Source organism: Phalangium opilio, unplaced genomic scaffold (genome assembly GCF_054372755.1).
Source record: "Phalangium opilio isolate 3A_F unplaced genomic scaffold, DU_Popi_V2 ptg000041l_1, whole genome shotgun sequence".
NCBI classification, from domain to species: domain Eukaryota; kingdom Metazoa; phylum Arthropoda; class Arachnida; order Opiliones; family Phalangiidae; genus Phalangium; species Phalangium opilio.
Window position 1 is genome coordinate 9,563,426 of NW_028324165.1, and position 16,551 is coordinate 9,579,976.

The following is a 16,551-nucleotide window of genomic DNA, read 5'->3' on the forward strand; positions in this document are numbered from 1 at the left end:
AATAAAATTATCCGTATATCTTTTAAAGGCGAGAAGCAAGCGGCGGTTCAGAACGACGCCCGGCCTCTGACCAACGCGGTCTTGGACAGTCCGCACACGTCGTCGTACGTGCTGCACCTGGCCTCTCTGCTCCTCATCTTCGTGGCCTTCCAAAGGTGATGACCTCGAGTCGATCCCACCCAGCGTCCACCATCCCCCCTTTCTATTGGCTTCTTCTATACTTCCCCCATCCAATAAATACAACAACAGTATAACTCCGCTACGATACCATCATAACCTACTACATGTACCAGTAACACAACCATCCTTAGACGCAGATCGACTATTCGAAGAATCAAAGAAAGGAGAAGGAGGACTACGAGAACATGTACCACCCACCACTACAACATTACATTACGACGGGTAAGATTATACTTTTAAATTATCTTCAAATATATTGTTGGGTTTGACTAATTTTGATAGATTTAAACAGGGATAGATTTAATTTTAGAAGTAGGAATGGAGAACAGAGTAATCTGGTCGCGCGTCAAAGTCCCGAACCCCCTTCCACGGGACGGAGGGGTATGAAAGAAGAGGCGGGTCATAGCGACAGAGGTAAAAAGGAATTACGTATTTTTGGCCGTCCCCGTCAGCAACGTCATTAAAACGTAGTTTAAGTGAGCCAATAAGATATGATTTAAACTTTTCGTTACGTGTTGGGGAGGGAGGGGCTCTATACTGGGCTATGAGTCGGAATAACTGAAGTAAATACTAACCGTTCTCCATTCCTACTTCTAAAATTAAGTCTATCCCTGATTTAAATAAATGGGAATATAGATATTATCAGAAGGGGATAATAGAAGAAGTGTGACACTCTGTATCCTCTGAATACTTTAGTTATGTAACTTGGTTCTTCCCAGGCGAGGGAGCCCCTTTTGTTAATTTGTTTTCCTGCTTATCAAGCTTAATTTAGATGAGCATGGCACCGTGCTAGGGTGAATTCTAAAATTACTGTTTGGTATTTACTAAATCCCCATTCAGCAATCAATTAATCTGCACAAACCTTGATTGTCTTGACGTGATGAAACAAAAACGCACAAGCGCATGCGTGCGCCTTGGTTAAAGGAAAATAGTTAAGCAGCGCTAATAGAGTAATGATGATTGGGGTCACTATTTACATGGCGTATGTGATTCGGTTTAGTAACCTTGCTATAATAAATGTGAAATAATGTTGGGGGAAGAATCATGTTACAGTTACTCTTTCAAAATGACAAATTAGTTCAGATTTTCGTCGCTTAGGGCACTGAATAAAATTACACTCTCTGTATGTAACACAAACCAAAACCCAAATCAGTGCCCAATTCAGGATAGAGGGGGTGCATATTAGTATCAAAACATAACAACATAAATCGCCTCCATATTTCCGATCAAATCACCGCCGCATGTCTGGAGTGCATGTTGAGGGGATTTCTAATAAGGTTAATACTTAAGTCAGGTTTCCGTCGTATATCATACTGTATAAGGTGGTATACGCCTTTGTACCATTTTCATGAAGAAAAATTGCACTGTAGGGTACTCTAGGACAGTACCATACTATGCCATACCAGGGAGGAACCAGAGTCACTTTGTGAAAGTCATTCATTGACCCTATAATAACCTTATACGGGACTTGAAAACTGCACTGTACGAAATATTATATTGATAGTATGCATGCACTAAAGGGGAAAGAGAAATTTCCTTCCCCCTCGTTTCTTAACTTCAACTGCGCATGCGCTTAAGGGTTGTCAGTAATTTGTTATTATAGCATCTCGATCGGGTAATTGGACACTGAATGATAATTACTGAATCGAACGGAATTCTACAAGATTTTCAGTGTCTGTTGATAGATACGCACACGTCACAAGAGACTGGCAACACTTATATGTAATAACGGTACGGCACATTATGTGCTTTGCACTATCAGGGTTGCCACTGTACCTGCAAGTCCTTGGATTTTTAAAATGTGTGTCAAATATTAGGGAATAGTTAGACAGTAATGAACTGAATTGAACCCTTTATCCGGTTGTAATACCGGTCAAAATAGATAGAGGATAACAATTGGTTGTTTGGTAGTCATGGAAAATGTGGAAAGTCAGGGATCTTTGCAGTAACAAATCTGTGACAATAATGAACTGAATTGAACTCTTTGTCCAGTTGTGATACCGGTAATAATAGATACAGGATCCCATTTGATTCGTTGGTAATTGGTAGTCATGGAAAACGTGGAAAGCCAGGGATTTTTTGCAATAAAAAAATCTGTGACAATAATGAACTGAATTGAACTCTTTGTCCAGTTATGATACCGGTCAAAATAAATAGATGATCACATTCTGTTGGTCGGTTTGTAGTTATTGAAAACTAGGAAAGTCAGTGATGTTTTGCAATAAAAAAAGAAATCTGTGTCATCCTTGGTTCTAGCAAGATTTTCACGGTACTGCACTGCTAGTCCCTTTTGAGATAAGACGTCCCTGTGTCATATGATATAAGTCACGTATTTTTTCTATTACCCTGAGGAGTCCTAAGACGGGGGGTGCTGGCACTGCACATCGAAGGGATATTCGTTCAATTTTCTATTAAGAAGCTGCAGAAGCGGGGTTAGGGCTGCATGTTCTCCATCATGTTACCACCACCACCAGTCAGGCAGGGTCTAGTCGGGTCGGGTCGGGTTGGGTTAGGGAAGGTTTTTGGCTCTCAAAATTGTTTTTAGAACGCTTCTGAATTACATGGAACCACCGGGAACGGGATGTAATGTAATGGACGCGTGGTTCTAAGATATATTGGTATTAGGAGCACGTTAAGAGATTTCTTGGGGCTTTAGTGCACTGATTTTTACCAAGATTAAAGTCGATTTTTTTTTTCATTTTCTTCTATACTTTCCCCTTGACAACGGAAAAAAGTTATTGGTTAGGTTATCTTGAATTGATTGGTTTTAATCATGAATATTGAATACTGTTATGGGTATATTTCATAGATTTGGAACTGAATTGAATTGAACTGTACGTACAACAGTATTAAGACACTGTATCAAAAGTTAAAGCGATATAACTTGTTGATATGGCTGCTAATTATAGCTGTAACTTACTGATTTCCAAGATTTAAGTATTACTAATTAAGACAATTACATTTTTATAAATATAAGCTCACTTTCATATATGTTAAAGGGATGTACTACATGTACAATGCGTAATGTATATAGTTTATCAAGAACTATATTTTGAAGTAGTAGTGTTACTATTTCCTGAATTAGTCATGTGACTAAAGGGGGATGGATGCAACGGACTAGGCTACAAATATTCATGGTTAGAATTGAAGAATTATTGGGGTATTGATGCATGTATAGGATTTGTTATGGGGTATTTTTTAATAACAATATTATCTCAGGTTTCATGTAATTGATTGCTATTCTTTTTTTTTTGACAGTTTTTTAGTGTGGACATTATTAGTTTGGTAACCAAGTCTTAGGGTGGTCAAAATTTAGAGCTAAAGTTCCCAAAATTTAGTTCTGGTACAAAATATTCATCCAATTACAAAGAATGTTTAGGAAAAACTAAATATTTTGCGAATAATATAAGAATAACCACAATGTAATAATGTTACAAGGGACCAGCTCTTTCTATTCCCCTTAGATGCTATTCCTAAAGTAGTGACGTAGAGCTTTCATAGATCCCCAATGTAGCTTACTCATGAAGACAGAAATAATTAAAAATAAACTTGGGGTTACAATAGGAAACCCCAGCTTGTGTTAGAGAAAAGGTTAAAAGGTTGCAGTGACAAAGGCTTAAGGTGTTTAAAGTGGGCTTTCTGTACAATGATTATATTTGGCCTTGAATTGGGCCCAATTTTTATACATAATACGCACGAGATGCTACTTTCCTTTGAGAAAATCTGCCTCGCAAAACTTTCAACCGTTCCCTTGCAGTTGTATTATTATCTTATGCAAAATAACGTAAAAATTAGGCCTAAAGTCATGAATCAAAACGGGGTTTGGAAAAATATAAAAAAGCAGGTCGGGGGAGAGGAAATAGTAGGTAGATTAGGTCGGTTGTAAATGCAATCTAACCCTCCAATTAGGCCTCCATTTAGAGGGTAACGCGAAAAATGCGTTAAGTTTCCCCGGGAATCGGAATCCCATGGGTTTTGGAACCCCGGGAAAAATTCCTTTCTCCAAAAATGATTAAAGGGTTGAGTAGGCCTATCAGAATCGAGAATCGAGGGTTTTATTCCGTCTACTGCTAAAGAGAATTCATTCAAAGTTCCCCCTTTTGCTCTTGCTCTTGTCTAGCTTTAGCCTTGGCTTTATTTTCATTATAACAGTACGCTCACTGACTGTTAGGCCTTGGTTAGTAGCAGTAGTAGTAGTAGTAGTAGGCCTAAGTGGCGCATTCTAGAAGTTAGGCTTAGGGGACCGGGGGAGGGGGACGACGCTACACGCAACTTGCCCCTCACCCTCTAATTGAATTTATTTTTGCCCCTGCTTTCGTTCATTCTCTGCCTGTTACTGTAGTTGGTTTCCGTCCCGAAGAGGGGCGCTCGCTAAGTGTTTCTTGAAGTTGAATAATGTTCCCCGGCTACGTGACGAAGGATTTGCTTAAATTGCGCTAGGCTAATTTACCAATTTCCCGGAAATTTATTTTCCCGCCTTTTTTGTATCGATTTTAGGCCTATTTTATTTCAAAACTAAGGCTTAACGTTGGAACTTGGAACCTTAACGTGCTTGTGATAATTGGTAGTTTTTTATGCGTATTTCTTAAGCGTTGGTGTTATATTTTCACAAAGGTTCTAGCATAAAAGGAGTCATATTAACATTTTTTAGTGCTAAGCCTTTTTTTGGTCCATTTTATTTTAAATTTGGATGGGGGTACAGAGATTTCTCCATCTCACCACTCTCCTCTAAGATTTATGACCCATTTTTTCCCCTAACCCAGGTTTCACTATTTTCACAGAAACATTTCTAATATTAACCAATTTTTTATGTTTCTCTCTTTCACAGGTTTTATTTTTAAATGACGGGTATAATTTGCATTATTTTTACGTTACAACGCACACATCAGTCAAATCATGCGATTCAATATTTGGAACATGAAGTATTTAACAACAGAAAACCGTTTATTATTATTCAACATCATCCCAAACCAAACCAAAACATTCATCTTTATTAATTTATACTGAAATTGAAGATGGGCAGCGCTGCGGTCGAACTACTTCCAAAATGGTGAGTAAGATAACATTATTTCATCATGAATCTCACCAAACCTTATTTTACGGATGACCCCTTAAGAAACTGATTAAGACAAAGATTTCTAATTTAATTAAGAGGTCATCCCTAAAATACTTAACAAATCATAACTCAAAAACAGTGTCCCTTGTGGCAAACAAAATGGAGGCGATAGAAGTATAGATCATTTTCGACTCAAAATCGGTTTCCCAAAGAACAAACATCCCCCTTAATTTATGCCACCAGACTTATCAGAAACACTCTGTATATTTTAAAGAGATGTCTGTTTAAACGTATAGAACTAGGAGATGAAAGTAAACGTAATGTTTTTACCTAAAAACTATTGTTTTGTCATAGTATTCATTAGAACTATACCTAAAATCCTTGATAGGATCTTAAACTTAAATATGTTTTGCATAAGCCTTTGCCTTTTGATCTCAGAGAAACTTTAATCAAAATATGTACCAAGTTTACTAGAATAATCTCAAAAGATTTTCTACTCAAAACAAAGACTATATTGCATAAATTTCTACAACATCCATAAGTTAGAAAGCAAACCGTTTGGATATTATAAATGGTACCCCGCGCGTCTTTCTGCATGGTTCTGTAACCCTTTCTAAATTCTAAAACTAGTTGATTTTATACTAAGATTTCTAAAGGTTATACTAGATAAGGTTTTGCATATTATGTCAATTAACTTCGGCTTGTAACTTGAAGTCTGGATCAAGCAAGCCATTAAGTAATTTTCTCAAAGGTAAAGTGAAAAGGAAAATCAAGTATTGCAGACTAAATAGGAAGATTTACTGCAAAATTAACACCCACCGAGTGTAGTACTTCAATTCTCGCTTTAGTCGTTCTCGAATTAGCTCTCGGTGTGTCTCTAGCATTACGAAGTATAGGAAGGGTCATACTTATCGTGTAACATATCTTATAAACTTATGGTCTTATAACCTGTTCCTATGATATTATTTACTTCAAGTTACTGGCTTCTATTACTAAAATGATAACCCCCTTCACCCCTAGATGGTTTATTGTCCAAAGATTCCGTTCTCTTCAATCCTAATGTGGGGGCCTTTGAAAGTGGAATCTAGTTGAGTAGGAAAACAGTCTAAACCTCCAAAAGATAATTTTTAATCCTGTGTTCTTATCAAAATCAGCTCTGTGTTTCTCTCGTTAATTCTACAACGCTGTCTCGCTTTCTATACGGCTCTCCTTAAGCCTAACGAGTTTTGAATTACCTTACGTTATACCATAAGTTGATAAGATATGTTACATGATAAGTTTGACGCTACCAATACTTCGCAATGCTACCCTGTGACTTACAGCTCGAGCTAGCCGAGAATTGAAGTACTGCACTCGGACATTTAATTTTGCAGGACTTACATCTAGCTCCTATTTAGTCTGCATTACTAATTAGGCCTTTGACAGCAGCGCCTCATTCACCAGGCGGTACATCGCTTTACCTCGAATCTATGACCTACTTCAATCACTTCAAAATTACAAGCTCCAGTTTCTAAGTTACCAGACCTTACAAACTTATGGAGGAACATATGTTATGAACTTATGGTATAAGTATACGTTCCACGCTGCAATCTACGTCTCGAACGCTCCCTCCCAGCTTAGAGACCCAGATTATCTGATTTTGGCGGAAAAGGTACCAGAGTTAAGTTTGTTTAAAGGTATATACAGTGCAGTTTAGAGTATGGGGTGTTTGTAAGATGGGTCATTCTAAAGGTCCATTCAGACTACAAAATTTTGAAACTAAACCCACCAGTCTTTTACGTAATCGTTGGTTGACACGTGTTTAATTAAGCGAGTAAAGCCACGAATTCACCGACGTTGAAGTAAGATTTTAGTCGAGTCTGAATAGGCCTTTAATCTGAGAAAAGGTTAAGGGGGTTGTGTCTATGGAAGATTGGGTTTGAAATTAACTTTGCGTTGCTTGTAGCGTCAACCTACAGTAATTTTAGGATTAAGGCATCCTTGCCTTGTATCGAGTCAAATGAAGAGATTTGTTATGTAAAACTAAGTTACACAACAAAAATAAGTATGATCTAGATGAAATGTAGTGTTTACTTCACTTCTGGAGTTAATTTGATAGTCTATTCCGTTTTGAAGCTAAACCCCCTGTATTTTAGCATTGCTGCACTGCATGGGAAGTGTCACACGTTCGTTTTGTTATTATGGTTGGTACTTTTGGGTTCAGATTGAATCGTTATCACTTTACAAAATTATGTAACGTTTAATATTGGTCACTTTAAAATCTAAAAGAACCTAGTCTTATATGTAGTGTTCTTTTGAAGTGATTTGTTGATAGAAAATTTGAACAGAGATTTAAGTCCCTATCTTATCTTACAGTTCATGTGGTTTTGATATTAGAGAAATTTATTGGTGTAAGATTTGAAGAGGAAATTTTCCAATTGGTTTAATTTTCACTGACGTAATCGCAAAATAGATTTTGAATAAATTTAACAACAAATTTTGATCGAGGTTTATTTTACCTCAAAATCTCTTTCTTTCTAACCCCATAAACTTAACGTACGTACGTTAAGCACTTCGAAATGAAAAGCAAATGAAACCAATTTGGAATTAAAACTTTTAAAAACTTATTCCATTATTTAACCCTTTAATAAATATAAAGACAAACAAAATCTTTGGAAGAATGAAAGTATAAATATATATTTATACTGGGCTTAGAAAGCGTTAAAAATTTCCATAGAAATTGACCGTTTTTCATTTGGATTTTGCTGTAAATTCCAAGCAAGCAAGCTAGCTGAATTCTTCGAAATATAGGCTTAGTCGACCTCGGAAATTCAAAGTTTCCCCTTTTTAAAATGAATAGAAAGAAAAATATTCAAAAGATTTTGGCCTATTATAAGAGAAAAGGACTATTATCGAGGTAGAAGAAGGGGTGAATGTATCTTTTGGATTTAGAGACAGAAAGACTGGACTGGATAGGATGAGACCACCTTCTTGGGTTATGGGTATCCTATTTTTGCAAAAGACTGCAAACCACGCACCTTTATTCTAAAACAGGAACAGCTCAAGGAAAAGAGTCATTTAGGTAGAAGCTTATGCGCCAAAACGACTTCAACCCTTCTGCGTTTTCTTTATTGTTTTTAAAGAAGTTGGGAGGGAGAGTCTCGAAATGGCCTTGGTTTCTGTCTTAATATCCACGTTTCTATCTTGGTGGAATTACACAAGTAGTTTTGTGTATTCTGGGTGTATTCTCATTAGACCTATTGTTTATTAGACCTACTGCTCATTGGACCTGCTGTTTATTTGACCTACTGCTCATTGGACCTGCTGTTTATTAAACCAACTTCTCGTTAGACCAACTTCTCGTTAGATCTACTTCTCATTAGATCAACTGCTCTTCTCAATCGCCCAACCATGAGTCGCTTAAAAGGTTAGTTTAGGTTGCTTAAGGAATGTTTAAGCTAATGGGATTGTTTATCAAAGATTGTGTTTGGTCGATCGTTGTTCCCATTGAACCGAAGTCTTCGACCAACATCTCACTATTTCAAACGATAATCCGATTCCCAATCGCCCGACACAATTTTTTGTTGGTTGATTGGATTCGTTTAAATAGACTATTCTTTCCATTTAACCGATTTCGCAATGTATCAACACCTGATGATCCTCAAACGATCCTAACCCCAATTGCCCGACACAATTTTATTGTTGGTTAAATCATGGGATTCGGTTAAATGTGCCATTCACCCCGTTGTACCTAATGTTTAATCGATCTTCAAACAACAATTCTTATCGTCTTACACAATTTACCACTTAGCTTCATAGTATGACGTCACAAATCCAGGAGTCAATACTGTGAATGACTCAATTTTAAAGCCAAGCAGACGATATAAGTGTATTCCATTAAAACACTACTGCTTATGTAATTACCCCCAAGGCTTAAACGACGGGATACTCAAGAGAAAGAGAGAGAAAGGAAAGATTCTAAGGTTTTAAAATCCTGGATCAGTTTAATTCATTCTATTTTACTTTTCTCAAAAAGGCCTCAGCCTTCTTCTCTCCCTCCTTCTTCGCTCCTTCCTGACTATAGTCGCTCATTATTAGGCTAAAAGAATTTTAAGTTTGAGTTTTATCGGAGATGCTCTGAATTATCTTTTCCTCTTTTGTGTTGCCAAGGCCCGAATGTCTCCATCCACATTTGCGAAGTCACGTACAGACCGTTAGCCTCTTCTTAACTTTTAAAATATGGACAAACACTAAAGTCATCTTTCCTCGTCTCTCTTTCGCACGATTTCTAAAAGATTTTTAGACTTTTATCTTTTCCTAATGCTCGCCGAGGCCTACTACCATAAGGCCTTGGTCTAAAATAATAATTTTTACATCACCGGGTGTGCGAGACAAGTTCATTTTGTCCTCTTGGACAATGAATTGATTGTTAATTATTGGGATTTTTTTATGAACACGTCTTAATTGAGTTTCATCATAAGTTTATAAGATATGTTACATGATAAGTATGACACTACCTATACTTCGTAATGCTATAGCATAGAGACTTACAGCTCGAGATAACTAGTTCGAGAACGACAAGCGAGAATTGAAGTACTATACTCGGTGGTAAATTAATTTTGCAGGACTTCTTCCATCTAGCTCCTATTTAGTCTGCATTACTAAGACTTTGACAGCGCCTCGCCAGGTGTCGCTTTACCTCAAATCTATGACCTACCTTGGTCACTTCATGACAAGCTCTCAGTAACCAAAGACAAACTTATGGAAATTATCTTATGAACCTATGGTTTCATACATACTTTCCTTGGGGTAACTTCACTACATTATATAATACGTTAACATGGTTTTTAGCAAATAAAATAGAAAAAAAAACAGAAAATGATAATTAACACTGCAAATTAGCTCGCTGACTGGTCGGCCAATGAATCAAAACGTCATACTAAAAATTACGGTATACTTTCACCATCCCAGCATACCTTTTACCTCACCTTCATCACACCTACTTGCTTTTGCTTTCATTAATATTTCCACACAAAAATATTTACATATTTTCAACGTATGTTGACAAAAATACTTTCAAATACTTCAATATCCCATTTAAACCAACCAGCGTGTCTTGATTTACCCTATATCGTAATTACCTTGACCTTAGGAACCTAATGAACTAATGATCTAATAAATCTTTGAACCTCTGTTTCCCTGGTGGGGGCGTCCATACGGTTCAACTTAGTCCAAAGGGGAATCGTGAAACCTTGCAAACGATACATAGTCCCAGTTTCGTATAATATACCTGTTGATGTTGATTACTTAGTCCAAGCTGTCACATCGTTGCGGGTAATGGTATTGATAAACCCCGTGAGAAACGGCTATACCATGATGTAAATTTGGGATAATTCTCTTAAATCGGTCCCCTAACTAGTCCCAAATACGTCCAAAATCCACTAATGTGTATAGTGATGCTATCAAACTAGTTTCCTCTCTTATCTCCAAATAAAGCTATCGTTGACAACTAAGGAGCCAGGGATGTTAAAGGACAAGTGTTATCAAAACCAAATTGAAGTAATAGAATGCGAAGCAAGCGACACGTGATTGTTTTTGCCTCTGAGAAGTCACTGATTGGTCGTATAGCTCCAACCCAAGAAGGTAGAGAGAGAGAGAAAGAAAACATGACTTGGTTGAGTCCATCCATTACAGGGGCTTACCAATCACTCTCTATTAATGCTATTTGCCCTAGGTATCGTCATAAGTTCATAAGATATGTTACATGATAAGTATGACGCTACCTATACTTCGTAATGCTACCCTGAGACTTTCAGCTCGAGATAACTAGTTCGAGAAGTTAACGACGAAAGCGAGAATTGAAGTACTACATTCGGATGGTTAACTAATTTTGCAGGACTTCAATCTAGCTCCTATTTAGTCTACATTGCTAGTTAGGCCTTTGACAGCAGCGCCTCATGCACCAGGCGTACGTCGCTTTACCTCGAATCCATGACCTACCTCAATAAACTCCAGTTTCTAAGTTACCAGTGACAAACTTGTGGAAGAAACCTATCTTATGAACGTATGCACATAGTCACTAGACTTGTATGACAAGCTCCAGTTTGTATCCAATGACAATCTCATGGCCAACATATCTTATGAACGTATGCATGCATATTCCTTGGACTTGTCCTTAGTTTTAACCTTGCACGATAAAATATATCGTATATAACTTACTTCCCCTTGCACAAAAAAGCACAACAGTACCGTCCTTTATTTGAACTTGACTTTCCCATCTATACCCTAGTGTCTTTTCTCCAGGAAGACATAGAACATAGAGGCCCTGACAGTGAAAGAGGAAAAGCGGGTCGGAGGAAGGGAGGCAATGCTTTAATTAGGATTGCGTGTTCAGCTATTTTCCGGTTCAATCAATTAGCATTCATGATACTTTGCCGACCGTGGTTTACGTCCTCCTACTCTAGAACGCCGCCAGAGATACCTAATTACCTGTATGGCCTGCCTGTCTCCCTCGCTTGACGTCCCCGTACGGGAAGCTTTAATCCTTCCCCCCTGCTTACCTGACTCTTCCTTTTTAAAGTAAACCCGCAACCTTAAATTTTAAAACACCTTAAAGGACTGTAGTCTGATAAGACAGCCATTTTTCATTTGTTAAGCCTTTTTAATATATTTTTTTAAATTGTATCAGGAATTTATTTGTTTTAAATAAGTAGGAATGAATACCAGTTAGGCTTCGCAAGCTTCATAGTCCACGCCCCTCTCCATTCCATGGGGTTAAGTTAGGTAATAAAGAATGAACCTATTAAGGTAAAAATTTTAAATTTAAAGTTATATCAGGAATCTCTTTGTTTAAAAGGTGCAGGAATGAATAACAGGTAATATTTTCCATGTCCATGCCCCCTTTCACTTGGTCAGGCGAAGACCTGTTTTTAAAGTTATGTTTGTTTAAAAGTAGCAGGAATGAATAACAGGTCTCATTGGCCATAGCCACACCCCTCTCACGTGATCGAGTGTGGGTTAGTTACGTCAGAAAAACTTAAACGTAGAGCCAATAAGATATTTATAAAGTTTCAGAATCCCTTGAGGGGTAAAGCTATTCAATTCAAAGGGTTATGTTATACTGAGCATTTTCATCTCAGAATATTTGGGAAAACTTTTCGTCTTGCTTTTCTACTTTAGTACCCCCATCTATGTGTTAACCAGACTGTAATTTGATGAGACATCCTTCCTTTAAGGTTAAATACAAAGACCTGTCGACGATTGCTTATCCATTCTTTTAAAAACTTTAGATAGATCGTTAGTCTAGCGATTCCGAAAGAAAGTAAAAAGAAGCTTTTAAGAAACCTTTTGTACTTCGTTGATAAGTCTGGTTGGAGGTTCTAACACAACACGTAAACTATAAACGCCTAATTGTTTGGTCCTTCATTAAAACCCTGATTAGGGCTAGACGATTTTTGTTCTTGACCCAGTTAATTAAAATTTAAAAAAATCGACAGCGACAGTTTAACCTGGTAGTAATCATCCGTAATAAACCGGTTTTTGTAATTCTAAATCGTATTCAAGTTAGCTTGACGTTTTGGGGGGTTTTTCCTCTGTCTGGTTTCTGAGAATTGTTAAATTGTAGATGCTAATTACGGTGTGAAATTTGAAGATGGAAGGGTTTTAATTAAGGGTTAAGTTTACAAAACACTGGCTTTTAACTGGAATTAATTATTAAAAAAAGGTTTGTTTTATATTACACAGGATTTCACTACCATAAACATCTAAGTTGCCTAATTTTCAACGACATTGCCATGGGTCGTGGGTTAAGACTGGACTTCCGCTGACCATCATCAAATAAGCCCCTCCCCCATCTTTCCTTAAACCTAAGCCCCGCCCCTTTTTCCTTTATTTTTAGAATTACAGAGTGCCTGATTAATTATCTTTCCCATTTCTTTATTAATAAAACCACAAAAAAGAACCATTTTTACGTAAATATTTACGTTTTACGGGTTTAGAAAAATTTTAATATTAGTTATAATTAATATTATTAATTATACACCTACAAATATTTAATACAATGTCAACAAACCATTAAAAACAACGGACTGAAGAAATTTAAACAAAAATACAATAAAAAACAATATACAGCCATATACTTAAATAAACTTTACAAAAAACAAGTGGCCAATAATGACCAAAAACAATGGGAGTTAATAATAACAAAATTTTGCGAATGAACTATAATAATAATAATGTGAACTGAACTGGTTTGAACTATATTGAACTGGTACGAAATATTTTTGGTGAAGTGAATATGAAAAACAATTTAAAAAAAAATTTAAATGAATCATCGTGAAGTTCTAAATCTTTTTTTAAGTATTATAGTGAGATAATGGACTCATTTGTGAATTTACAACAAATATACAACGTGTTGTTTAAAAAAACATACAAGATATACTAAGTAGAAACGTTTCTGCAACTAAATAACAAACTTGAAGTGCGGTTTTTAGTATTTAACATTATACAAAAAACAACTTACGTAAATGTAATGGGAGATGATGATTTCTGTTTTTGTGAAAACATTATTTACAAAGATTTATTTAAAAAAACAACAACGTAAGTAAAAAACAAAAAAAACAAATGCTAAATTCTACATAAAAACAAATATGTTGGGCTGTATCGTGCGTGGCCCTCCCCAAAAAAAAATTATTTATAAATGACAAAAAAACAAATGAAATTAACAAAAAAAAAATTAATAACGTGTATAAGTTTTCGCTATTTAAATACTATCATGACGTAGACTGGTTATATGAAAAAAAAAATTGTGATCAGTGTGTGATTTGTCTACTAAAAACAATTCTAGTAAATACTTGGTTTTTGGTTCAAAATCCCTAACCAACATTTTAAATTTTAAATCGGTTTAATTTAAGCGCCAAAACCTTTTTTTTTTGGAAATCCCGCCAAAAAGTTGCATTCGGAAGCTCATCAGTGTTTGTCTGTGGTTTTCAAGTAAATAATTAAATAAAAAATTAATCGTGTAACCATAAAATTAACATAATTCTTAAAATATTTAATAATTAACGCGGAAATTAAGTTTTTATTGCTTAAAGTAAAAATTAACCACAAGTTTTCTTTGTATAAGATGATTTTTTCGCTAAGCCTTGGCTAATAATGGTAAGCATTTAATTTTGTAATAAGTGAAGTCTTCCAATCAATATATAATTATGCTTTAATTTAACGCCAATAATTAATAAGTTTATTTGCGAAACAACACGCTTAAATTATTAATTACAACCAAAACCAAGTATTTACACTGTGAAGTTCAATGTTCCCATTCGTATGTTTGTCTATATATATATGCATTGAAAATTCATTGTTAATTTGATTCCAACGCGTAAATCATTTATTATTATTATGATTTTAATTAAGATTATAATTAATATAGACAAACGTACGAAGTGTACGAACGACCTAATACTCAGTTTTTTCAAAATATTAGAGGTAATTTATCCGTGTAATATGTTTTCTTATACGATAATGGATAGATAAACCGTAAAACAAAAAGTATATTTTAGTTTGGCCATAGAGCTGTATTTGTATATACATGTACATAGGTGTGTGTGTAATTCGCAACTTTCGAGACAAACAAAAAAGAAAAGAATATAAACATTTCCCACCCCCTTCCTTCCCCAATTATTTCAGTGATGTATTTTTTAGTTTTTTTCTGTACATAAGAATGACAAAAAAAAATAACAATGAAGTCAAAAGTGAAGAGAATTCCCCCAATAAAGAAACATATGCTAGTCTTGAAGTATTATCTTTCTGTCATTATTTCTTTCTACTTATTAGGGTAGGTCATCGAGGGACTACTCACTCATTAGGGTAAGTCATCGAGGGGCTATTCAAACTCATTAGGGCAGGGTTTTGAGGGGCTATTTACTCATTAGGGTAGGGCATCGAGGGGCTTTTCACCAGAAGTAAGATGAGACTAAAAAGTGAAGGGCTCTAGCATTGGTAATAGATCCTGGCACTAGTGAACAGATTTGAGGATTTTATGCCGCTTCAATCGCGAAAAAAATTGGTCGAGTTCCAAAAAATTTCCTACCCCCATCCCCTCAACCTAAAGCGGCGGAAACACGGACGCGGGTGCTTGAATCTAGTTCGGCCGTCTACCGCCGCGAGCGTCTCACGTTTTGGAGGGAAAATTCTGAAACCGCCACCAGAGGGTCAACCGTTGTTGTATTATCAAGAATATTCACTTTCGCCAAGTGAAGAATTTGGTTAGCTCAGTACTTCTAGTCTCATCTCACTTCTGTTTTCACTCATTAGGGTAGCGCATCGAGTGGCTATTCCCTCAAATTTTCTGTACACTTGTTAAGTACGGTACGATGTGGCTACTATTACGATCTCAGCCCTTGGGTCGTCTTGTTTATCTTTTATTTATTAGAAAATTTTGATTTGTTTGTTTAATCAAATCGTTCTTGTTCAAGCATTATTATTTGCCGATTCAAGCGTATTAATTGAATATTTCTGTTTAGTTCTATCATGAAAGAATTAATTTATTTATTTATTATAATTGCACATGTTCGGTATTGTTTCAAAAGTTCCTGGCAATTCCGGCGTTACTCTATTCGTTGCCGCCATATTGGTATTTTCTTCTAAGCTATAAATGTTTATGTTTTGAAGCATACCAAGTACATTCCAAAAAAGAAAGCGGGCGGAATTTCGTGATTTCCTCTTTGATTTCGTAATTTATCGATTTCTTGAAACATTTCGCGAGAAGCGGTACGGGATTTCGTGTAAATGTATAATTTAATAGTGAGATTGATGTAGTTTAAAGTGTCACCGAGGGGCTAAACACTCGCGCATTCTGGCCTCAGTGTAGAAAAGCGCTACTTGGGAGAGCTAATTTATTTTTAAATCCATCCACCGGACTGAAACAATGGTTGGGTAGTTCATTTTTGTTTATTAATTGGTCTTAGTTCCGAGGTAATTATTTAGCAACTCTGGGTTTTCTAAAGAAATAATTTAATACGAAGCTACAACAAGACGAGTCAAGGGATGGGTCCGTAATAGTAGCCACATCGATGCGCATCCTTTAACAGTGGTAAAACATGGTACCCGTAAATATCCATTAAAAGAAGTACAGAAAATCAGATACTCTAACAAAATTTAGAACCCTTAATCCTTATTTCAATAAATTTACTTACGTTATAAGTGTAAAGCTTTGTCCACATTGAACTCGCGCTCGCGTGTTCGCGCCTTCATCTACTCGCATCTTCGCAACAGATCACGAAAAACATTTGCACTTTTGTTCTGATACACGCACAAATTTTGCTTTTCCCATTCTGAGA

At 36.1% G+C, this 16,551-nt stretch overlaps 1 protein-coding gene across 3 annotated transcripts in view; it reads left to right on the plus strand.

The window, feature by feature from the left end:
- The window catches only part of LOC149679805 (zwei Ig domain protein zig-8-like), a 329,518-nt gene extending 314,510 nt beyond the window's left edge, over nucleotides 1–15,008 (plus strand). For all 3 annotated transcript variants that reach the window (XM_089835641.1, XM_089835640.1, XM_089835642.1), the window contains 3 exons: nucleotides 29–402; nucleotides 5,009–5,230; nucleotides 12,959–15,008. In XM_089835641.1, the coding sequence (XP_089691767.1) occupies nucleotides 29–159 (131 nt within the window). In that variant the 3' untranslated portion in view covers nucleotides 160–402; nucleotides 5,009–5,230; nucleotides 12,959–15,008. The remainder of the gene's footprint in view (nucleotides 1–28; nucleotides 403–5,008; nucleotides 5,231–12,958) is intronic.
- The last annotated feature ends 1,543 nt before the right edge of the window (nucleotides 15,009–16,551 follow it).